This window comes from Osmia lignaria, chromosome 14, assembly GCF_051020975.1.
Source record: "Osmia lignaria lignaria isolate PbOS001 chromosome 14, iyOsmLign1, whole genome shotgun sequence".
Classification (NCBI taxonomy): domain Eukaryota; kingdom Metazoa; phylum Arthropoda; class Insecta; order Hymenoptera; family Megachilidae; genus Osmia; species Osmia lignaria.
The window spans coordinates 3243284-3268861 of NC_135045.1; the positions used below are offsets into that span (position 1 = coordinate 3243284).

At 40.6% G+C, this 25578-nt stretch overlaps 2 protein-coding genes across 5 annotated transcripts; one reads left to right on the forward strand and one right to left on the reverse strand.

Moving 5' to 3' along the window:
• Positions 1-1213: 1213 nt before the first annotated feature.
• LOC117607390 (uncharacterized) lies at positions 1214-5260 on the forward strand. Of its 2 annotated transcripts, none has more exons than XM_034331040.2 (4): positions 1214-1368; positions 2530-2680; positions 4350-4566; positions 4822-5260. In XM_034331040.2, the coding sequence occupies exons 1-4, from the start codon at positions 1351-1353 to the stop codon at positions 5186-5188; spliced, it is 753 nt and encodes a 250-aa protein (XP_034186931.2). In that variant the 5' UTR covers positions 1214-1350; the 3' UTR covers positions 5189-5260. The 2 variants fall into 2 exon arrangements, with proteins under 2 accessions (XP_034186931.2, XP_034186932.2); XM_034331041.2 differs by having other exon boundaries at positions 1215-1368; positions 4365-4566.
• An 815-nt stretch (positions 5261-6075) lies between these two features.
• On the reverse strand, positions 6076-25369 carry LOC117607388 (uncharacterized). 3 transcript variants are annotated; one of them, XM_034331036.2, is made up of 15 exons: positions 25211-25369; positions 14028-14148; positions 13585-13953; positions 13414-13509; positions 13043-13327; positions 11836-12957; positions 11539-11751; positions 11062-11454; positions 10360-10977; positions 9928-10275; positions 9469-9843; positions 8848-9384; positions 7993-8763; positions 6962-7908; positions 6076-6531 (listed from the first exon to the last, which is right to left on the reverse strand). In XM_034331036.2, exons 1-15 carry the CDS (start codon positions 25244-25246, stop codon positions 6406-6408), a joined length of 6357 nt encoding a protein of 2118 aa, XP_034186927.2. In that variant the 5' UTR covers positions 25247-25369; the 3' UTR covers positions 6076-6405. The 3 variants fall into 3 exon arrangements, with proteins under 3 accessions (XP_034186927.2, XP_034186925.2, XP_076548412.1); XM_034331034.2 differs by having other exon boundaries at positions 6076-7908; XM_076692297.1 differs by lacking the exon at positions 9928-10275 and having other exon boundaries at positions 6076-7908.
• Between the last annotated feature and the right edge of the window lie 209 nt (positions 25370-25578).

Sequence of the window (25578 nt, forward strand, 5' to 3'; positions counted from 1 at the left end):
TTGTACATTTGTAAAAATGGTTCTGAATTATCATTTATTGTTTCAAATAATAGATATCCATTTTACATCGTTTGTATTAGTATCTATCTATGAATTGATTGTGTTTATGACACAGGTTCGTGTTTCCGAGTACTTAAGTAACTCTAGTGGTATTGTAAGGTGTGTCCGTCACATGAAACCTCGTATTGCAACACTTTTTAGTAAACCTTGTAACAGTGCCTTTGTTTAGAGAGCTATACCGTGTCGTCTGTTATCACTGCCTTTTGAATGATTGACTTTGCGAAATCTGCGACATTGTTAAGTAACAGTATCACGAAACAGACATTTATAGACATTGGAAACACTCGAGAATTTATTGTGAAATTTTATCGAATATCAATACAAATTTTCCCGCGCAAACGTTTATACGCAAGTGGAGGTCTGCCATAGATTTATCATTAGATCGTTATTTGCCTTGGAACTCAAGGAAGGGTAGGAACCCGGCGCATAAGTTTCCCTGGAAAGCCTACGATTCCACTTCATCTTTTTTTCCTTTAAAATTCGATTAACAAGAACGCTTGTCGGGAAAAGTTTGACTCGCGGAAATTGAATTTCTTTCCGTATATAATATTCGGTACAGTTCTAAAAACTGACGGACAGTTAATGAACCTTGTACTTCGAGTTCTGAGATGTCGAAAGCTAATTACCCACGCATTTAATTATTAAAAACTACCTCACAAATACTTCATAAGGCAGTATGAAAAGCTTTTAATTAGATTATAAAAGCCATTGCCATAGAAATCGAGTCGGTGGTTAAATTTGATGGTGCTCCTCTGAGAAAGGGGTAAGTCGAGCTCTTCGTTTAGAAGATAAAAAAAAGAAAAGGTTACACAAGTGATTCGTCAAAGTTTCATTATCCTCGGCCCAGTATTAAAAGCAAAAAGCTATAATTAACAAGTCATCGAGAATTTTCTGAATCCTCCGAAGCTCATCCAAGCAGTTCCTCGATCTTGAACTAATTCCAGTCAATTTTCGCATCCTCGTCGGATGACGTAGCCAAAATCGAAGGATATCACGGTGTAAATAGAATTGATATCGCATACATGTACGCACACCTGTATCCGGAAAGAAGGAAACGCGGTTTCCCATGGGTCGAGGCACAGGCGTGTCACGCAGAACACAGCCTGATTCTCTTCAACGGCCTTGTCAACGTCGTCTCCTGAGCTCGAGCTTAAACAAACGTAGCCTGGCCAGGAAAACGAGGAGGGGCACAGGGAACGCGTATATAGAGGTTTCGAACGACTTCGTTCGAGCAGAACACATCGTCTCCCACGTAGGTGTTTTCCGCGTGAAATTTCGTTCGAAAGAAAAATGCAGCACCTTCGTCTTGTAAGTATTTTTCTCTTTGATCAGATATTGGGGATCGATTTTTTTCATTTTTACTTTCTTGGGTCGATAGAATTACAAATTTTATAAAATTTACTGGTATATTAATTAAGAGGACTGCTTAATTGCTAATGCATTTTGATGGATAGTTCTTCCAGATTTTGTCATTTGGAAATTAACGATTCTTAATTATTCAACAGTGCACTCTGGCAGAAAATTGCCTCTATAATTTCAAATCCTTGCCATAGATACTAAAGAAGGAAAATTTGGAAGGGGGAATTGGGAAGGGTGTAAATATTGGTACGAAGTTACGAGAATTTTTTGAAGTTTAAAAGTTATTTCAATGTGTAAGTTTGCTAACTTTTATCGGGACACGGTGCACATAGTAAATATAGGGTTTTATGATTTTATAAAACGGATCATTAATTCTCTTCCTTTTAGGAAATAAGCCATTAGTAAGTTGCAATGAGCGATATAGATAGTATTTTATCTTCTCTGTCATAACCTAACCTGACCTAACTTGACCAGCAAATTCAATCGCTAAATTAATAATTTTCATCAAATGGAAAGTAGAAAATAAAAAGAATGATAATAAAAACAATATCTTTTTTAATTTACTTTTGGATAAACTAGAGTTAATTAAATTTCCTTGCAAGTTATGCTACCTGCTTGCAATCAATGAAAATAATTAGCAAAAGGATTCTGCAAAGAAATGTCTTCGGATATCTTGGAAACTGAAAATATCTTCATTTTTATACATCAGTTTACGATATTGAGAAAAGTTTGTTAAAGAAAGGGAGGATAAGAGTAGTGTACATAATCTGGAAGAAATAATCTTGTTTGCTCTGGCAAGGAGCCACTATTTAGAATTATATGAAGAGAAAGTCGTATGCTTTTCGAATGATAAGAACAAAGATTGAAAATTTAATATTACTTTGATTCGATAAGGATCCTTTCACAGAAAACAGAATTTCAGTTGTAACAATGAAATAAAGCATCTCTTTGTTCCTTTCAAACGAAAGGAATTATTTCCATTAGGAGATGAATGTTATTTTGCAAAGTTATTACATTGTTATAATTGTGCCTGGTTTTTATATTTATAAAAAACTTATTTCCAAGAAGTATGCTGTCTCATCGACGAAATAAAAATTATGTATTTTTCAGTTCCAGGTATTAACAGTTGCCTGTTTGTTTGCGCTCGGCAGGAGTGCCATCGAATCGTCAGAAACAAAGCTGACTACTAAATTAATCCCGCTGAACAGCCCTTCCTACAAGGATGTTGACAAAGATTTAACAGCGGCTGCGAGTGATCGAAGTAAGTGCATGATTTATCATTATAGCATGAATATCGATGAATTTCCATAGCTTGTGAAATGGACATTTTTCAAATTTTAATTTATCCATTATAATATACTTATCGAAATCACTAATACGTGGCATCGGTAATCAGAGCAGTAATTACAGTTATAAAAATAAAAAAATAGATGTACCGAAGGTAATATTCCTCTAATTATAAATATTTTTCAATAAAATTATCAACGATAATTGGCCCCTATTCAACGGATCGTTTCGTAATCCTCGAATTCCGGAAGGGGAAAAAGAAATCATAAGAGAATGGCTGATTTCAGAGGATACTTCTAACTGCATAATTACGCGAACTTGTATACTCGTCTGATTCTCGAAGCAAAATTACCCGACGACTGTTTGCTAGGCATAATCGATCGTTATCCAACCTTTTTCATTGCGAACGTATTAAATAAGTATGTCACTACCGTTCCCACGATCGAGCACTTCAAACGTATTTCATTGTAAAAAGTGACATTCGATATAATAACATGCTAATGTGGCGTCGACTCCTCGAAGGTCCTTCGTCTTTTCTAATGCGTCTAGCGATCGCTGGTCTGCATTAGATTATTGTTACAATGATTCACCTGACGGGAATAACAGAATTTGCATAGGTGATGCATGTGTTTTCATCTGCACCACACTTTTTTTTTTTTACCTTTGATTTAATTTCTATTAATAGGACACAGTGAAAATTTAACATATTAAGTAATTAAATACCTACAGCTGGGTTTAAAAAATGGTCAAAAATAAAATACGAAGTCTTATAATTTCGTCTTTTTAAATTAAAATTTGACAGAATAGCGTATTGAAATTTGATAAATATTAGCTGGGAGAGCTAATAAAATATGAAGCCTTATAATTTCTATTATAAACTAATAAGTATTTTTAAACTAAAATTTGACAGAATAGCGTATTGAAATTTGATAAATATTAGCTGGGAGAGAGAAGAGAAACGAAGTGCAATTAATTTTTTTGTATTCCTTTTCTTTTTAAACATTTGCGAAAGAATGAAGGAAACCAAGTTGTAAGAAATAATAATAAGAAATTATCATTACAATCGTATGATGTATACCTATTGTTATAGCGTTAATTGTATGATTTAGTTTGATTATATTCCCCGGTGGAATAGTGGTGCACGGTGATTCATAAACGCGTCATTTCCGCCACCATGAAAGCGATGAATGAAGAACGCGAATGTGTGAAAAATCATTCAACCGTTCTTCAACACTTTCCAAGGTTCCCCTTACTGTGCATTCTTCTCTTCACAGAGAGAAGTGTAAAATAACCTTCCTAGGTCGCATATTTCTCAGAACAATCTTTCCATTTGTCTAAAGAAAAAAAATTGTTTTATAAATACCATGAAAGTTATTACATTTTCCTCTCAAGATATTCCATTAGGCTCAGGGCTGTGTTTGTTCCTAGGGTAAAATAGGATCCTCCTAAGGTGTTTGTAATTAAAAGAATGTCGATTTCTATTTGTATGCCTTGGATTAGGTTGTGCTAGTGAAATAGAAAATTCCTCTTCGACACCTCCTTGAATCTATATTTTCATCGCTGTAAACGAAGATCCCAGAAGATCCTGTTACTAATTAAACGATGCATCAGGATTCCTTGAAAAATGTTAATTCTCTTAAAAGCTCCCTTGATTACAGCGTTCCATATTAGCAAGGAATACGGCCAGCCAGGTGGCTACGTCGGTGGTGTACCTTACGGGAGTTACTTGGGAACTGGAAGTTCGATTTACGGTCCTGGTACAGCATACCGTGGAACAGGATTGAGCCCGGGATACGTGAATCCAGGCTACAGAGGATATTCAGTGGGTGGACCTGGAATTATCGGGGGCGGCCATATAGGGTGAGCACAATTCAAGGTGCAACGTAACGGATGGTCCTCGTAAAAATGTCAGACAAGATATGAATTTTAAAAATATCCAACTTAAATGGTTAGCAAGAACGTTACAGCGAAGGGAGAATAATATCTTTTAGACAGACAGTGCAAAATTCGATACTTGAAAATAGATGAAATTATGAAATTTCTTTGTAATCGTTTTCCCTCGTTCGAATGAAAATTTCCTTTGGAATTCGAATTTTCACGATTGTTTGATCTCAGGTTCGGCTATTACGGTAACTCCGGGTACAATCCGGGGTATGGAGGTGGCTACGGGTCTGGTTATGGCGGATACAACGGCTATGGTGGCTACGGAAGTGGATTAGGGGGTTATGGTGGTTACAGTAATAGCTATACTCCAGGAACTTACGGTTCAGGCGTCTACGATGATGGATACTATGGATACGGTACACGTGGTGGGTATGGTCGTTACGGTGGATTAGATGGTTATGGGTATGGAACGGGATACAATGGTTATGGAGGTTCGAATTATGGATCCTCGTACAACGTAAGAAATAGCTATGATCCATCTAGCTATCGCAGTGGTAGTTATGCTGGTTATCCATCAGGGTATAGGGGTTATTCTTAAAGGAATTATCAGATGAAAAATATTGCAAAATAAAATGCAATAAACAAACATTGCAGCAGTATTAAACAATACTGATTAAACTGTGTATGTGGCATTCATTGATATCGATACGTAATCTGTATTAATAATTTTTATTAATTTTTCACCGTTATTAATAAGTAATGTACATATACATATATTATTGATAATAATAAATAAAACTTAGCGAATAAAAGTATGGTTTATCTGAGAGAGAACGTATTCATTTATGAGATATTATTCGAAGTTAAGGTAACAAGATTTATGGTGTGAATGATTGAACATGTTTCATGATTAGCTTTATTTAATTAAAATACATGATTCGTATTCGTAAAGGAACATCGGATGAACGCGATATTAATATTATGTATAATTTAGTGAAAATTTGTCGAAATCTATGCTAATGAATAAGACACATATTACATACCTTATATCCAATATAAAAAATAATATTATCTTGTTAAAACGCGTATCGAGCACGTACAGTGTAAAGAATTCTACTAATTTTCGAAACATTTCATCTGTGTTTTATATTCGAAATTTCCGATAATGAATATTCAAAATTACATCCGCCATAGACTCTGTACGTGCTCAATATGGACTATAATAATATGTATTAGCACTTGTACGAACAATATTTAATTTCAAGCATACATTAACCGAGAAAATCTAACGAGGGACTTTCATTTCTCACGATGTTCATACCGAACAATGTTAAGTGTAGTCATGAAAAGTGATTGTATCAACATCGAGTGAAACGAAATAGTATTCTTGAAATTAAATACCAGCTGATGACGACGAGAGGGTAAACTAAAATTCATGTTTAAGAAAGAAATTTCTAATACGAAAGCTGCAAAAGTAGCAAAAATGATATGGTGAAATGACGAAGAAAAATTCTCAGGAAGTACATGCAGTTCTCCGTGCATTGATCTCAGTTATCTTTCTCTGTTGTTTAAAATTAAATTTGCAAAATATTCGAAAGTATATTAATGACAAAATCAAAGCACGAGGAACGAGGAATGTAGAAAAATGATTACACTAATTGCTGTACCTTAGGACAACCATAGTCGATAGTCCAAGACCGATTCCATGAATTTCCTTCAAACTATTTCACAGATTATGGTTATCCTGGAAGAGGGTGTTTTCTTTGGCCATCCGTCAGCTGACCAGCAGCTGATGGACGGGCAGTGTTCTCGTGGTTACGGACCGTTTCCGTTTAAACGAGATGCGTGCCTCGAGTGTCGACTTGAAATCCGCGTATTACAATCGCACTCTTCATTTCGCGTTCCGGCTCTTCGCTCTTCGCCTCTCCTTTCGATCCCGAACTGAAACATTCAAAAAGCCAAGTTTCGCCTGTCGCAATGCATCCCTTAGACTCTCTATACTGCCAAGCTGATTCACGCTGAGAAGCTTCGTTTCGAGTTTTCCGCTCAGCGAGTTGCACGCGTCGCATGCGTATGGAATAGGCGTTGCAGACGGGAACATGTCTTTCATGTTTTCGCTGTCCGTCTGGTCGCTACCCGGACAGTATGGTACGAATACCACGGGAATGAAGCCAAGCTGACCAATGAGAGGAATGGATGTGGTGCTTGTAGTGGTTGCGGTACCGTTCGCCATATCGAGCAGGTAACAGGGACAGGTTTGCGGGTCTGGCCCTACTGATTGCTGATAGGGTTTCGTGTTGGTCGGAGGTTGAACTCCTATAGCGGCGAATCCGGAATTCGGCTCTAACGGGGTCTCAGACAATTCGTTTACCTGTTTAATTAGCGCGGCATTGCTTCCGTTTGGAGAGTGAAACTTTACATTGGACTGATCCTCCTTGGTAGACTTGTTCGTCTCTACCTGAACGATCGGATTGTAGGGAATAGGCTGGCTCACTTTGGTAACCTGCTGGGAGTATTTACGATCCTCGCGAGAACTCTCTTGGTATTTCTCTTGACCGAAATACTTTGAGTTGTAAGATACCTGAGGCCTATCTATCTTCTTCGCGCCGCCGTAGTTGCCTCTATTATCTTGCCCGGAATACTTCTGGGACTCCTTTCGTTGCGTTTCTATAAGAGAGTTAACCTCATCCGCATTCTGATTCAATTGACTTGAATGATAACCGAACTTTCCGTATTGATCTTGAAACCGTGTGTCTTTCACACCAAACGGACTGTTTATCTTGGTCGGGTAATCGACAGCTATGGATTCGACTCTCTTGTCGTAGTTCTCATTCGAAGATTCGTTTTTAGTGTATTCTGATTCTACTTTGGAGTGAGAAGACAGTCGTTCGACTTGCTTCTGCCCATAGTTCCCGTAGAATGGTTGGTCAAAGTGTTGTGTAGTCGGTGTAGTGGATTCATAGTACTTTAGAGGGTATTGTACTTTGATAGGTTCATCGTATCTTGGGCGTGATGTTGGTTTTGCTCCGGGTACATAGTCTGGGTCACCAGGCCATGGTCCATCGGGACCGGGAGAGCCTGTTGGCCATGGACCATCTGGACCATCAGGTCCAACACCTCCTTCGCCACCTACCCCGCCGACTCCTCCAACACCTCCGACGGGGCCACCGGGTCCTTCAGGTCCTCCTGGACCTCCAGGTCCACCCGGGCCTTCAGGACCGTCTGGACCATTGGGCCATGGGCCGTTGGGGCCATCAGGTCCAACACCGCCTACACCACCATCTGGAGGAGTTGGATATCCAGGATATGGAGGAAGCCCTGAAATTATAAACAATTATTCGTGACATAATGTTGAATTAGAAGTATAGCTTAATAATGAAAGTACAGAATGAATTTACGTACCCGGTTGAGAAGTACCAGGGTGGCCAGGGTGGCCAGGGTATCCAGGAGTACCGGGGTGTCCGGGAATACCAGGGTGAACGGGTTTACCTGGTTTACCCGGTCTACCAGGAGTTCCAGGTTGTGGTGGTATGGATGGTATACCGGGTATACCTGGCGTTCCGGGTGTGCCTGGCGTGCCAGGGCTCCCAGGATATCCAGGTTGAGATGGTATTGGTGGAGTTCCAGGTATACCTGGTGTACCTGGCCTACCCGGTGTGCCAGGGGTGCCAGGATAGCCAGGTTGAGGAGGTATTGATGGAGTTCCAGGTATACCTGGCGTGCCAGGGCTGCCAGGATATCCAGGTTGAGGTGGTATTGGAGGAGTTCCAGGTATGCCTGGTGTACCTGGCCTACCCGGTGTGCCAGGGGTGCCAGGATAGCCAGGTTGAGGAGGTATTGATGGAGTTCCAGGTATACCTGGCGTTCCAGGTGTGCCTGGCGTGCCATGGCTGCCAGGATATCCAGGTTGAGATGGTATTGGTGGAGTTCCAGGTATGCCTGGTGTACCTGGCCTACCCGGTGTGCCAGGGGTGCCAGGATAGCCAGGTCGAGGAGGTATTGATGGAGTTCCAGGTATACCTGGCGTTCCAGGTGTGCCTGGCGTGCCAGGGCTGCCAGGATATCCAGGTTGAGGTGGTATTGGTGGAGTTCCAGGTATACCTGGTGTACCTGGTCTACCCGGTGTGCCAGGGGTGCCAGGATATCCAGGTTGAGCAGGTATCGGAGGATGACCTGAAATTATAAACGATTATTCGTGACATGATGTTGAATTAGAAGTATACCTTAATAATGAAAACACAGAATGAATTTACGTACCCGGTTGCGAAGTACCTGGGTGGCCAGGGTATCCAGGAGTACCAGGGTGTCCGGGAATACCAGGGTGAATGGGTTTACCTGGTTTACCCGGTCTACCAGGAGCTCCAGGTTGTGATGGTGTGGATGGTACTCCGGGTATACCTGGCGTTCCGGGTGTGCCTGGCGTGCCAGGGCTGCCAGGATATCCAGGTTGAGGTGATATTGGTGGAGTTCCAGGTATGCCTGGTGAACCTGGTCTACCCGGTGTGCCAGGGGTGCCAGGATAGCCAGGTTGTGGAGGTATTGGTGGAGTTCCAGGTATGCCTGGTGTACCTGGCCTACCCGGTGTGCCAGGGGTGCCAGGATAGCCAGGTTGAGGAGGTATTGATGGAGTTCCAGGTATACCTGGCGTTCCAGGTGTGCCTGGCGTGCCAGGGCTGCCAGGATATCCAGGTTGAGGTGGTATTGGTGGAGTTCCAGGTATACCTGGTGTACCTGGTCTACCCGGTGTGCCAGGGGTGCCAGGATATCCAGGTTGAGCAGGTATCGGAGGATGACCTGAAATTATACACAATTATTCGTGACATGATGTTGAATTAGAAGCATACCTTAATAATGAAACCACAGAATGAATTTACGTACCCGGTTGAGAAGTACCTGGGTGGCCAGGGTATCCAGGAGTACCGGGGTGTCCCGGAATACCAGGGTGAATGGGTTTACCTGGTTTACCCGGTGTACCAGGAGTTCCAGGTTGTGACGGTATGGATGGTATTCCGGGTATACCAGGCGTTCCGGGTGTGCCTGGCGTGCCAGGGCTGCCAGGATATCCAGGTTGAGGAGGTATTGGTGGAGTTCCAGGTATGCCTGGTGTACCTGGTCTACCTGGTGTGCCAGGTGTACCAGGATATCCAGGTTGAGCAGGAATTGGTGGAGTTCCAGGTATACCTGGTGTTCCTGGTCTACCTGGTGTGCCAGGGCTGCCAGGATATCCAGGTTGAGCAGGTATTGAAGGATGACCTGAAATTATAAACAATTATTCGAGACATGATGTTGAATTAGACGTATACCTTAATAATGAAAACACAGAATGAATTTACGTACCCGGTTGAGAAGTACCAGGGTGGCCAGGGTATCCAGGAGTACTGGGGTGTCCGGGAATACCAGGGTGAACGGGCTTACCTGGTTTACCCGGTCTGCCAGGAGTTCCAGGTTGGGGCGGTGTCGATGGTATTCCGGGTATATCTGGCGTCCCGGGCGTGCCTGGCGTGCCCGGGGTGCCAGGATATCCAGGTTGAGGTGGTGTTGGTGGAGTTCCAGGTATGCCTGGTGTACCTGGTCTACCTGGTGTACCAGGTGTACCAGGATATCCAGGTTGAGCAGGAATTGGTGGAGTTCCAGGTATACCTGGTGTGCCAGGGGTGCCAGGATATCCAGGTTGAGCAGGATGACCTGAAATTATAAACAATTATTCGTGACATGATGTTGAAATTGAAATATACCTTAATAATGAAAACAGAGATTGAATTTACGTACCCGGTTGAGACGTACCAGGATAGCCAGGGTATCCAGGAGTACCAGGATGTCCGTGAATTCCAGGGTGAACGGGCTTACCTGGTTTACCTGGTCTACCAGGGGTTCCAGGTTTTGGGTACGTGGGTGGTATCCCGGGTATACCTGGCGTTCCGGGTGTGCCTGGCGTGCCCGGGGTGCCAGGATATCCCGGTTGAGGTGGTATTGGAGGAGTTCCAGGTATGTCTGGTGTACCTGGTGTACTTGGTGTGCCAGGGGAACCAGGATATCCAGGTTGCGGAGGTATTGGTGGAGTTCCAGGTATACCTGGCGTTTCAGGTGTGCCTGGCGTGCCAGGGCTGCCAGGATATCCAGGTTGAGGTGGTATTGGTGGAGTTCCAGGTATGTCTGGTGTACCTGGTGTACCTGGTGTGCCAGGAGAACCAGGATATCCAGGTTGACCAGATATTGGAGGAGTTCCAGGTATACCTGGCGTTCCAGGTGTGCCTGGCGTACCAGGGCTGCCAGGATATCCAGGTTGAGGTGGTATTGGCGGAGTTCCAGGTATGCCTGGTGTACCGGGACTACCGGGTGTGCCCGGGATTCCAGGATATCCAGGTTGTGCAGGTATTGTAGGATGACCTGAAATTATAAACAATTATTCGTGACATGATGTTTAACTTGAATTAGACCATAATAATGAAAACACAGAATGGATTTACGTACCCGGTTGAGAAGTACCAGGGTAGCCGGGGTATCCAGGAGTACCGGGGTGTCCGTGAATTCCAGGGAGAACGGGCCTACCTGGTTTACCTGGTTTACCTGGTTTACCTGGTCTACCCGGTGTGCCAGGGGTGCCAGGATAGCCAGGTTGAGGTGGTATTGGTGGAGTTCCAGGTATGTCTGGTGTACCTGGTGTGCCTGGGGAACCAGGATATCCAGGTTGACCAGATATTGGAGGCGTTCCAGGTATACCTGGCGTTCCAGGTGTGCCTGGCGTCCCAGGGCTTCCAGGATATCCAGGTTGAGGTGGTATTGGAGAAGTTCCAGGTATGCCTGGTGTACCGGGTCTACCTGGTATACCAGGATGTCCTGGTTGGGAAGGTATTGGCGGATGACCTGAAATTATAAACAATTATTCGTGACATGATGTTGAATTTGAAGTGTACCTTAATAATGAAAACAGAGAATGAATTTACGTACCTGGGGCAGAAGGGCCAGGGTGGCTAGGGTATCCAGGTGTACCGGGGTGTCCGGGAATACCAGGTTGAACGGGCGTACCTGGTTTACCTGGTCTGCCAGGAGTTACAGTTTGCGGTGGTGTCGGTGGTGAGCCGGGTGTACCTGGTGTTCCGGGTGTGCCTGGCGTGCCAGCGGTGCCCGGATATCCAGGATGAGATGGGATTGGATGATGCCCTAAAATTGTAAACAATTATTCGTGACATGATGGTGAATTATAAGTATACCCTAATAATGAAAACAAAGAATGAATTGACGTACCTGGTTGTGAAATACCCGGTGTGCCAGGGGTGCCAGGATATCCAGGTTGTGGAGGTATTTGTGGAATTCCAGGTATGCCTGGTGTACCGGGTCTGCCTGATGTGCCAGGGGTACCAGGATGTCCTGTTTGCGGTGGGATTGGAGGGGTTCCAGGTATTCCTGGTGTTCCGTGCGTACCCGGAGTGCCAGGGGTACCAGGATGTTCTGGTTGGGAAGGTATTGATGGAGTTCCTGGTATGCTTGGTGTTCCGGGTCTACCTGGTGTGCCAGGGGTACCAGGATGTCCTGTTTGCGGTGGGATTGGAGGGGTTCCAGGTCTTCCTGGTGTTCCCGGTCTACCTGGTGTGCCAGGGGTACCAGGATGTCCTGGTTGCGGTGGGACTGGTGGGGTCCCAGGTATTCCTGGTGTTCCCGGTCTACCTGGTGTGCCAGGGGTACCAGGATGTCCTGGTTGCGGTGGGATTGGAGGGGTTCCAGGTCTTCCTGGTGTTCCCGGTCTACCTGGTGTGCCAGGGGTTCCAGGATGTCCTGGTTGCGGTGGGATTGGAGGGGTTCCAGGTATTCCTGGTGTTCCGGGCGTACCCGGGGTGCCAGGGGTACCAGGATGTCCTGGTTGGGGAGGTATCGGTGGCGTTCCAGGTGTGCCTGGTGTACCGGGCGTACCTGGTGTGCCAGGGGTACCAGGATGTCCTGGTTGCGGTGGGATTGGAGGGGTTCCAGGTATTCCTGGTGTTCCGGGCGTGCCTGGCGTGCCCGGGGTGCCAGGATATCCAGGTTGAGGTGGTGTTGGTGGAGTTCCAGGTGTGCCTGGTGTACCGGGTCTACCTGGTGTGCCAGGGGTACCAGGATGTCCTGGTTGGTGAGGTATTGGTGGAGTTCCAGGTGTCCCTGGTGTACCGGGTCTACCTGGTGTGCCAGGGGTACCAGGATGTCCTGGTTGGTGAGGTATTGTTGGAGTTCCAGGTGTGCCTGGTGTACCGGGTCTACCTGGTGTGCCAGGGGTACCAGGATATCCAGGTTGAGCAGGTATTGGTGGAATTCCAGGTAAGCCTGGTGTTTCTGGTCTACCTGGTGTGCCAGGGGTACCCGGATATCCAGGTTGAACAGGTGTTGGAGGATGACCTGAAATTATGAACAATTATTCGTGACATGATGCTGAATTTGAAGTATACCTTAATAATGAAAACGTAAGAATGAATTTACGTACCTGGTTGTGAAGTACCCGGTGTGCCTGGTGTACCTGGTCTACCTGGTGTGCCAGGGGTACCAGGATATCCAGGTTGAGCAGGTATTGGTGGAGTTCCAGGTATGCCTGGTGTACCAGGGGTACCAGGATGTCCAGGTTGTGGTAGTCCAGGTTGCGTCCCGGGTATACCTGGCGTGCCAGGTTTGCCAGGATATCCAGGCTGCTGTGGTACAGGTTGCGTTCCTGTGTTTCCTGGAATGCCAGGGTATCCAGGCTGTCCAGGTGTACCTCCCGTGCCAGGATATCCTGTGGATGGTCAATGATTTTTCTTTCTCATACGCTGAACCTTCTAATTACGGTTATTTTGATTAATTATGCCATCGTATATCTACCGGGTTGGGCAGGATATTCCGGGGGTTGGGATGGATATTGGGGTTGTCCTGGTCTTACAGGAGTTCCTCCACTGCTTGAACCATCTGTACTAGGACCTGTTCACATAATTGAATACACCTGCAATTGTTGTATATCAATATCAATTATTTTTAAATTTTTATATTTCTTACCACCGCCCATCGGAGGCATACCGGGTCCACTACCCGTGCCATCGAATTGTCTACAAATTTGCGGGAAATATAGGTCTCTCCATTCCGTAATTACACCATGATGATCGTGATGATCATGGTCACCGTGATCATCGTGATTTTCTTGATTCGATTCATCATGATGATGTTCATGTTCATGGAGGAATAGTTCTACCGCGTTGCCTGGTTGTACGACACGGTATCCCCATCCGTCACTTATGTAGAAAGTTGTTTTTAATTTCCCATATGGATCTATGTATCCGTAGCATCCATAAGTGATGTGATCTGGTCCACGTACTTCATGATGGAACTGTCCACTGGGACTAATTTCGTAACCGTAATTGTATGCATCTGATAAGGAAATTTCCATTAGATTCATTTCAGTCCTATGATTTATCATCGCTGTGCGATAAATCAGTACTCACTGGAATAGAAATCTTGATTCAAATATTGACTTTTTTGATCATCACTGATGTTTAACACCACTTCTCTGTTCTGCCTGCTTCCTTGCTGCTGAGTGCATTGCAACAGTGATGTGGCAACCACCTATTACAGATAAACTTGCAATTAATTATTCATAGATCATTGACAGAAACTCTTTGATAGATCGGAAAACTTTTAGTTTATCCGTTTAATTATTATAGTGTAAGTGTCAACTTAGTTGCGCTAATTAGATAGTAAATCACCGATTATGTTGTCCGGTTCACTGTCTTTGACCGGATTAATCTTGTTCACCTTTTGAAAGTTTAGCAACAACGTGACACCTGATTTTAAATGTCAATTCAATCGCTTAATCTATGTCCTGCGATATTTATGTAACCAATTTTTTATCCAAAAAGTGCAACATTTATATTTCTATCAACTTACAATACAAATCATTGTAAATTCAAATAAGTAGATAATCATTTCCGTCTTAGCTTTCTTTGCTCGAAAATCAATTACGTGCCAGTGAAAGTCGAATGCGAATAAAATTTGAAAGTTATCAACAACTGTTATAACATCTGGTATACGTTTCGTCGTAGGTCCATGGAACCATCAAAGTTTGGTCCACATGGTCACAGAAACTTTTACGTTACCCTCTATTCTCAAAGGGTTTCCTAAATTGTCTTCTCAACTTTTTCACACACGTTTTTCACGTTCTCTTTGAAAGTTGTTCGAAGAAGAGCATTTCGTTTGAAATTAGCAGACCTTTGGAATCGGTAAGATTTCTCGGTTTGGTTTTTCAGAAAATGTGCCATGCTTTTAATGCTTTGAAATTGATCATTTAATACACAGCCTAATATTACTAAAGAAGGAACGAGAAGCTGTTCGAATAATTCTGACTCATCGTATCCAATCAATTCCATGTTAGTGCATTCCATGTTGTACAGTTTTTTGTTGTACGCCTTGAGGATGGCTTTTAATCTTCCCGTGTCAGAGGGCCCATAAAAGTCAGTCTACCACGAGCTCTTTCTCATATTGAAAAATAGGCCTTCTTCTTCGTATAACCGTTTAGGATAATTGAAAGTAAAGGTCAAATAAGGGGAACGTTGCAACATTCGACGAATTCGTAACCGAACAATCTCATTCGGGATAGCGTATGGAGAATTTCACGTTCAATTACTGTCGTGTAAAATATGTCGATCCATGGCTAGGAGAAAAGAGGAAGGAAATTACACAAGTTTATTCCTACACGATGAAGCATCGTTATCGTCACCGTGGTAAAACGAACGGACGTCCAAGCGATTAACATGTAAATTTTCAATGAACGATGTCTCGACGAGACGATGACGTATTATGGCTTCATCTTGTGCCTATGTAATTTAACTTTTCGCTATTATAGTCGGTAGTACGATGTATGAGGTGTAGAAATTAATTCGATGCCTCTAGTGTTACGTCTTCTCCATTACTATTCTAAATTTAAATATTTGGTAAGAGTTCCTTTTGACTCAAAAATTACCAGGCAAACTTCTCATGAGTTGTATGTCAGAAAAACATTAATGTGGAGGCGCGGAAATTTCTTTTTGGATTCTACAGAATGAATTTTAAAAAATTTCAAAAAATAACAATCTAATTTAACCTAACACCTAACAGGATTTACTGGATATTTTTGCCATTGATTATGACACGCGAAATGATATTGGTTCGTAGAGCTGCGATTGAGAAAACAAATCAGATGGCCGAAAAAATGCACTCACGAACACCATAAGTGAACTGATGTGATTGATTAGATGAACTGAAAATTTTGTTGTTGAAGTCTAAAAGAGTAAGATGGTGGTGATGAAAATAGCCGCAATTTTTCATGAACCAAGAATTCCCGCGCCACGCGATTTAACCACTTGACTATATTATACATGAGAAGATTCCCTGGGGATTTTAAAGTCAACTGAATGGGGGTGCTGAAAGGAACTTCACCCGAATATTTTCCTCTCTTTAGTGTATTTGAAAAGTAGTGCGAGATTATTGACCAAGTATGATCAAGCGTCTCCTTATTTTCTTTCATTCCTTACATTAATGCATAACTTAGGATACCTAACGCGTAATCTTAAATCTATGATTGATAGTCCTGTATCACGCGTTTCCCCTACGTGCAAGGTAATTGAAATGTTGAAAAATGAAACATATACTGGAATTATGATAAATTTTCGCTTCTACTCTCTTAAAAGTTGTCTTCTCATACTTTTAACCGATAACGTTTAATAATTCTTATTAATCAGTTTTGAAGGCTATTCGAAGCAATTGCTTTCGAATTTACTTGCCCCGGTGACGTGTTCGAGAAATCAATTGGCATCTGGTAGTTTCACCCAATGAATAATGAACGAGGAGGTTCGAAGTCGGAACACTGTACAGGAACATAATTCGGGCTAAAAAATTCAGGCATTGTCAAAAGTGGCACGCTCGCCGATAGGAATGTTCCTGTTGCGATCGATGATCTCACGGTGTTCCACCCACGAAAAGGGAAAGTGAGAATCAACCAGGTTCGTCCCGTCTCGTCTCGGACCCGCTTGACGGACCTGACGTTTCACACGGACAGCTTCTTCTCGTCCGTGCGATGGTAAAGGTTAATATATGCTAACGCTCGATCTGCCCTGTGTCATGAATCAAACGTCGTCGGCAATGTTCAATCCCTCTGGTATTCGTGCCATCGGGATATTTTAGTGGACAATGGTGAATCAATGATCGAACTTCTATACTGATAACCATTCTCGTCTTCGACCGACGAGATTAATATCGCTGCTTCGACACCGTGGTAGAAATAGGGAGAAGAATTTCGCGGGACTCTCGAACCTTTGTTTAGAAAAGGAGGATTGATAGGTAGACATATTTGGTCATTCATCAATGGAAGACACTTGAATAACCAAGTCTTGATTTAAGTACAGATTCAGAAACACCTGACATTATAAAATTTTAATAAAAATACACAGGTTAATTATCGCTCTGAAATCGTCCTATTTACCAATTAATACTGGTGTCAATGTTAGCACGCATTATTAGAAATTATCTAATTAGTGTAGACAGTTTGTGTACACAGGCTAGACAAATATGATTAACCTGTATCCATTCTGTATCGATTGAAAACCAGTTTAAAGATCGATAGATTTTCATTTTATAAATAATTTTCTTTTCCGTTTATGACTTTATTAATTACTCAGCAGTGTTACATTAATTTTTACACATTTAACAATTTTTTCAGAGGGTGATCACCACTCCTGCCATCTTCTCTGCTGGATGAAACCTAGTATTAAAGATTATCTATGGGGCAAGCGTGGCAGATTGCAAGTGTCGAATATGGATTATCGAATAGGGCATCTGAAATTACACGTATCGTTCTTGTCTAATCACGAAGAAAGGCGAATCCTCGTGCGTGTCCACGTGAGTTACGGAAAGTCGAGACTCAGGATCACCTCGAACGATGGAATACCTGTCGATCCTTGGAAAAGCAATTTTCTGGTAAGTGCGTGTTAAATAATGCCACCTGGGAAACTGGACGTTACGCGTTTATTGAATCGTATCGGTGAGAAATTTACGAGAGAAAAGGTACCTGATATTGATGCTATTATAGCTAGCTAGGGTGCAAAGGGGAGAAGCAATAAAATTGTTGGTAACATCAATTACCAATGATAATTCGTCGTATCATTTTATTACTGCAAGATAATATCTAGGGTGAAATAGGACCAGATCTAGATTTCAATATTTTTTAACATAACGAATAAAGGCTTAAAAAATGGCCGTTTATATAATTTAGAAAATTATTATAAAATTTATTTCGTGTTTGTGAAATCATTCCCTTAGGAATTATTGAAATCATCGAAAGTTTCATTGGGTTTGTTTTGGCGGCGAGGATTAAGAACAGCTGCGTCGACCGACAACAATAACATTGCCCGATCGCGAGTTATACGATTTTGCCTCAGTCTGCGTGTGGCTTTCGTCTGTGTTCCATGTATTTCCCTAATATACGATTTTGGAATAGTTAATTTTAGAAAATAGGGATTTTATATTTGCAACAATTATATTGTTGAATCGAAATGGACTACTAATTGTTATTAACGAATTATTATACTACTTAGAGATTTATTTATTGTAAGTCAGTCAAAGTTGTTATTGGTTAATTTCGATATTTGGGGAAACGTACCAGTAATTTTAGTAGACCCCTTGATTAATAAATTCGCGATTAAATTTTTTAAAGAAAAATTCTCATATATTAGAAATCTAATTTAAAACTTAGAAAATAAAAGTAAATAAAATCTAACGTACGAGGGTTAATACGTGCCCCTGCTGCCATACAACCAGACGACCGGTACCGAACTTTACCGACAATAGCCGATCAGTTCCGATCAGAGTTGCCGCGCCGGTAGTGCACGTGTTACGCTTGTCATACGTATTTGACAGTCGTAGTGAAATTAAAGAGCCTAGTTTACCCCAAATAATACTGATACGTTATCTAAGTATTTAATATTCTATAACGACGCGTTCTGACATTGAGTTTATGTATTTCTATGTTAATGAAGTGTTCTTTGAAGACGAAGACGCCACGTGCAACGAGCAGGGCTCCCACACCAAAATGGCGACGATGCCGGGTTCAAGGTAGGAACATTTATTATTTCCAAATGCATTGCAAAGATGCTTTTCTCAAGTTTCAAATAAAGAATAATTGTGTACTTACAAAATTTAAGATTTCTTTTGCAATGTATTCGTTAATGGCCAGCGATTTCTATGTCCTTTTACAAAGAACACATAACAGTGTTCTCAGTAACTTCCCTGAGGAAGGGGTCACAGAACGTTGCAAAATTAAAGCCTGGCAATCGCGTTAGACAGTTATGAAAAGATTACGAGAGTAATGCAGGATCTTTGAAATTCTTACACTCTGACAGGTATCGTTAATTAAGGCGTGTGAACGCTTACGATTTCTTCTCGCTGAGAAAAAAAAGATATTTGTTCCTTCAAAAGATTGCGACTGACAATTTCGAAATTTCCATGTGTCCTGTTACTCTATTCATGTTCTGTTCTCTGTTTTTCATTTACTCTTGTCCATTTACATACAGATTGTTGCTTTTTTGCTTAACCGTCGTATATCGGAGATAAACATAAATCTGAAATTAATCTACCTTGTCAGAAAGATTCAAACTTCCTTGCGTTACTTTTTCTTTTTACGTAATACGTTCATTAGCTAATATTTCGGCTACCTTTCGTCGATTACCTTATCAGTTACATAAATTGGTAATTTTTTTTTTACTTTATTCAGTAGTTAGGTTAATTTTAAGATGGCGGACCATGGAGAGAGCCTTCAATATAAATCGAATTCGAAATTATTTTTATTTTTATTTTATGAATCTTGGTTCTAGTATTTAAAAAAAAGGTTAAGTTAATAATTTTATTTGAAGATTTGAAGAAATACTTTTTACAATCCGTAGGACCAGCAATTATTTAGTTCCATTCTTGGATACTTAATTCGCTTCGTTCACACGGTTGGCTGGAAAATAATTACAGCTTCCCGTAATGACCAAGCACGATGTTTCCCCCGAACGATCGATAATTAACGTTCGCGAAAATCGTTATTCTTTTAAGCCTTCACGTTTCCTTGTCTGTTGACCTGTCCTTTCGGTGACCCATGCTTACACATTCAATGCCTATTAGATACAAATAGATCTTTAATTGTTCGAGGTAAATTGTGCTTCCTGAAACAGGAATCGGCGCGTCATCGTCCAGTGAAAGTCAACGACGAATTGTGCAATAGAACACATCGATATCGTTCGGTCAGGCATCTGGCCCGGTGATCCTTTATCTCGCGTTTACAAGCACTTAATCGAGTTTGGAACGATTCAGATCGGTTTCTATTCGGAGAAAGTTGGTGTCTGTACAAAATTCTTCTGTCGATTCGTTTGCCAATTTAGAAGTCTAAAATTGAGCCTCATTTTTTTTTCAAAGTAAAGAATTCCAAAGAGACAAAAAAAGACATCAATCTTCCGAACATTGACTTTATAATAGGTGAATCACACGAGTATTAGTACACACGTTGTGTCATTCACAGTGGAACCATTCTATCCAGTCCTTGAAACAGTGACGCGTAAAACAGCAATGGGGATTGTTTGTTCCAAAAATCAAGATAATTCCTGCTCTCGCAATCGCAATTGAACGCGACACTCTTTCTTTCCTTCATCAACGTAATCGTACTAATTGTTCGTCGAAACAATGGCCGGTTGCGGGAGAAAAAGTAATTTAATATCAGAAGGCCAACCGGGGGTATTACTGAGGCCAGACGGAGGCGTTTGCATTATTGGGAGGATTACGAAAAGAAAGTTGGATAGATATCATCTACACGGATTCATTGTCAGGATAGAATCCGAGGTCGTGGTAACAAGTGTGCGAAGATTCAACCGTGTTACAGCATGTTTTTCTTTAAGATTTGGAATAGTTAATTTTTAAGTCTAACTTCTTAAATTATTCCCCTTTATTATCACTATAATAATAATACTATTTAATCCTTTTTCCTTTAATTTTTTTTTTAATTTTCTTAATTTTTTAAACGACACCCAAGTGCTAACAAAAAGGCTTCTAATTTTCAATTTATCAACAAGAATATAATTTTCCACATTTGCATTGATTCTGCTTTAAAATAAACACCTGTGTGCATTTTCTTTTTCATAACGAAACGACGACAGTGTAATACGAGTAGAAGGTTTCCAATTTCCAAAGCATATATTGACAATAATATCGGCTTTTATAATGTGTCAAATAATTTTCCTTTGAAACAAACACGCGTTTTTCATTTATCTATATTTAAACAGTTTTATTTACTCTTTGTACGGTTTTCATTATCTTGTTGATAAATTGGTAACATGGCAGAAACACGAATCGACAGAAATAACCTATCTTTAAAGGATGGGATATTGTATTAAAACCGCAGTGATCAATATGTTTCTCTGATAGGACGCTCTTTGCCGTCTGTTAACCTTTCAACATTGTTGGAGGTACACAGTTGAATTGCACGGAATTGCTTAACGAGTCGCGTACCAACGACGTATATCGTTGATTATACTAATCTATAAATTCTTAGTGAGCTTAGGTTTGAAAAAACTTTTGCATCGAATCGAACGAAAAAATCGCGATTTAATGACCGTTGTACTAATGAATCCCGATTATTTACTGTCTTCTATCCAGTTTAACGACATTTATAGCGAAAAACATTCTAACAAGCATTCACAGGCCTTTTTTTTTGAAATTATAGTAAATTTAATTGCATCGATCTTAAATCATGGAATTTTTTTTTATGGATAAAATTTATTAAAAATTCTCATTTTATTTCTGCCAATAATTTAATCAAATTGAATTTTCAAGATTGCTGATTAAACGACTCTAACGGTAATAAATTTAACAAAACGGATCTGAAATTAAACGAACTTCGCAGAGTCTGAAACAATCAAGCAGTAGTAATTAATGCTTTTGAGTGCAACAAAGAAATCTGGAACATTAATAAACACGATTGAAAAGTTCACCGTAGTTATTTGATATTTTCTATGGCAGCGGTTAAAAGGGTAATCGCGACCTCGTCGCGTATCAATCATCGTACACTCTATAAATCATAAAACATAATTATTGCCTCTGATGATTACCCTTTAGAAGGGTGTTTCAACGGTCTCTTGTAATCCGTGTTATTTTCGTCGTATCATGTCATAGCATTAAACGTTTCACGTTCACCGAGACGAATTGGCAGTCAGGTGCGTTTGCAAATTGCAAATTACTTTCTACTTAAGCGTCTAAGAGGTAGTTTCTTTGTGCGTTTTAAAGAGATGGAACTGGTTTGAAGATGGCTTTAGGTTATCTTATAATTTATCTGTGATAGATAATGTTTCATAAAACAAACTCGTCGTAAATTGAATTTGTACTAAATGCTCCATTCGACCCATTATCGAGCAACGTGCTTTTGCAAACTACATATGGTAACTTTCATGGACGTGCCTCGTGTATACTCAAACATTTTGTAACAAGTTTAATAGGTGATTTCATAGGATTATTCGACAAGTACATTAGCGAAGTACTTATAGTTGTTCCGATGGAATTTGGTTGGACGTGGTTGCGTAGAAATGTTTGTCGAGACGAATCGTCGGCGCAGGTGAATTTGCAAATTGCCAGTATCGCAAAAGCGCGGCAAACGAGCAGCTGCGGACCGGAACAAATTAGCTGAGCTTTTGTATTTAACTAGCCGTATCAAAGCGTTAAACGTTGTATCTAGCCGGATTTGTAAACAGTAGAAACGGATTGTATCTAGAGATAATTTCTACTGATTCAAGATAGAGACGGGCCAGCCTATAGTTCAACCGGTAGTCGTCAATCATTGCCAGACTTTCGATAGAAGGGATCTATTCGTAATGGAACTTCTCCAACAGAGATGAGAAGATCTTCTGTTAACCATTGACTGACTATCATTTCACAAGCCCTTTCTTTTTATTCTTTAACCTCTATGAACTGTACCGAGCACTGTAGGCTTCCTTCTTCAAAAATTTTCAAATTTCCAAGTTTCAAGGTTTCCGAATCTAAGTTTCCAAATCTCAATTTCCAAATTTCAAGGTTCCCAAATCTGAATTCCCAAATTTCAAGGTTTCCAAATCAAATTTTCAAATTTCAAGGTTTCCAAATCTAAATTTCCAAATTCCAAGATTGTCAAATCTGAATTTCCAAATTTCAAGGTTTTCAAATCTAAATTCCAAATTTCAAGGTTTCCAAATCTAAGTTTCCAAATCTCAATTTCCAAATTTCAAGGTTTCTAAATCAAATTTTCAAATTTCAAGGTTTCCAAATCTAAATTTCCAAATTCCAAGATTGTCAAATCTGAATTTCCAAATTTCAAGGTTTCCAAATCAAATTTTCAAATTTCAAGGTTTCCAAATCTCAATTTCCAAATTTCAAGGTTTCCAAATCTGAACTCCCAAATTTCAAGGTTTCTAAATCAAATTTTCAAATTTCAAGGTTTCCAAATCTAAATTTCCAAATTCCAAGATTGTCAAATCTGAATTTCCAAATTTCAAGGTTTTCAAATCTAAATTCCAAATTTCAAGGTTTCCAAATCAAAGTTTTTCAATTTCAGAATTTTGAAATAAAAATTTTCGAATTCCAAAATTCGCAGTAAAAAATTTCAAATTAATAGCCTAAATATTGGTCTGAGTTTATCAGGATGAACCGATATTGAGGAGCGTTCGAACGAATCGCGTCATGCACGAACAGCCGCGTGCCATTGCACCTGAACATAATACCATTACTACGTGGCATTGAGGGTTATGAATGAAATGTAGTGCAACGACATCGCGAACGAGTGCCAAGATCAATGAAACTCTCGCGTGCTCGAGCCCCAACCATTGCGATACTGACTTTTATATTATGTCAGTCTAATCATCATTCGCTTTGGTTCGCGTACGATGTTCGTTACATTACGAATTCCTTTCATCTATTGTGGGTTTAATGACCTTCGAGGATCATGACTTATTTAAAATTTCTATAAAACGATGTCAAGTTCTAGGAAAGATTTAAAAGAAATTTTTAACTTTGAATTTTGAAATAGGCTCGGTTCATTAATAATACATCTTGCACTCTCTTAAACTCCTAATTGCAAATAATTATTATTTGATTTTCACTTGAAAATTCCACATGGATAATGCTTTATTATCCGAGACGAATGATGACATTACTAGTGTTTCAAAACGATGAATATTTAGTTTTCCTAAGTAGCTATTGTAAACCTAAGTTTATTGAAAACATTCCAGAAGAAAGTAAAAATAGAATGATTATTTCTTGAGGTCTCGAGACACGTGTTGCAATGATCAGGATGCACGAGGATCATCGCTAACCCGGTTGCGATTTTCTATTTGCAGTCGAATCGACGTATGCCTTTATTTCGCAATTCGTTGGTATTTCGTCGCGACGTGGCACGAATCTCGCTTTCATCTCAGAAAACGCGCAGGTGTAAACGACTATCATCGCTATATTTACATTCCGGTTACTGTGAACGATCGTCGCACGATCAGGGTCTCCTCGATCGCCAAGAAATCAATAAAAAATATTTCATCTGTGAATTGTCTAACGTTTGAACATCGTTGTCAAAAAATTTAAGTTCTAAGTTGAGTCGAGCCGAGCCACCCCTGTTTCAATTTCAGTGAAAATTTTCACTTTTGATGAAAATCGAAGCGTCATCGTGATTGATCGACTCGAACAGATGGTATTTAATATTTGAAATTACATAACATCGTCTGTTGCTTTGATTCTTTATTGAAAACCACGCTCGTTCCGCGAGAAAGTTGTTTTAATAATTTTCACTTCGTTGCCGTTGAAAATTCATTAAATTTTCCATGTTCATTAGATGTAAAACAAAATATGTGTATAACAAGCAGGGTGAAAAAAAATGGCTAGGTATTGAAATTATGTTAAATTTATATGAAAACATTTTGGTGGTTCAGTTTTGCGGATTTAATTAAAAGTTTGATTAATTCCTCATTGATGACGTGTGAAATAGGAAAAGATTTAATTAAAAGTTTGATTAATACTTCATTGGTGTCGTAAATTGTGCATCCAACTGGCAGAGTTTCAATTAATAGTATTCTCATCAATTAAATTCATCAATAATTAAAAGTAGGAAGAGAATAAAGTGATGTGAAATTTTGAAAAATTGAATTTCAAATATTGGTCCCAACGACCCAAATCACTATCCTATTCAAATGATAAAAACTGAAAAGCAGTTCATTAGAGTTTCTTCCAAGAACAACCTCGTTCAGCTCATTATTCAATCTTCATGAATAGCATCAAATCTATTCACAGTGTGAAATAAAATTAAAATTATCTGACATCCAAGGGTTAACGCGTCGGCTGCCACAGGGTTCACAAATACCCCATTGAAATTTTGTATAATTATTAAAAAAATAAAATTCTAAATTAAAAATTTTCAAATTAATCAATCGTATCCTAATCTGGATTGAACGCGTCTTATCGTGTCTGACTATGTACATATGTTTCCACTGTGGCAGGCAACCTGTTAATACCGATGCCGGTTGGCAAAGATCACACGTGTTAATGATGAAGCTCACTATAATGAAATTGAATAGCACTATGGCGAAGCGTAATCCTGCGTATATGGGGCACGTACCAGGCTGAAGAAAGCGGCCCGCATACGGCCTAGCATCCTGGCGCGTTCGGTTCGTTAACAAGCCATCCTCCGAAACGAATCTCGAGTTTCGAACAGATGATGATCTCTTCAGAATTGTACACGCAGTGTACCGTTCAAACCGAAAGACTGAAGACGTAGCCGGCAGAAGAAGGCTTATATACAGGGTGGGGGTCGGCAAGAAGACCAACTTGGTGCCCATCCTCCTTCGTGTCTTCTCTTTTCCCCATTCTTCGACGGTTTCGACTCTTCAGGGATAATTCTTGCCTGTTTCTTCTATCCCCTCTACCAACCGCTGTCGCGATCCTTGTTAGTCCGTCTTGGCCCACAGGAGGACCTTTGGCGAGTAA

Coding starts and splice junctions, on each gene's coding strand:
- LOC117607390 (XM_034331040.2), top strand. Junction 2,681..4,349: donor AGCGGCTGCGAGTGATCGAA/GTAAGTGCATGA, acceptor TTCTCTTAAAAG/CTCCCTTGATTACAGCGTTC. Junction 4,567..4,821: donor ATCGGGGGCGGCCATATAGG/GTGAGCACAATT, acceptor GTTTGATCTCAG/GTTCGGCTATTACGGTAACT.
- LOC117607388 (XM_034331034.2), bottom strand. CDS start 25,246: ATGCTAGGCCGTATGCGGGCCGCTTTCTTCAGCCTG. Junction 11,752..11,835: donor ACCGGGTATTTCACAACCAG/GTACGTCAATTC, acceptor TTACAATTTTAG/GGCATCATCCAATCCCATCT. Junction 8,764..8,847: donor CCCAGGTACTTCGCAACCGG/GTACGTAAATTC, acceptor TTATAATTTCAG/GTCATCCTCCGATACCTGCT.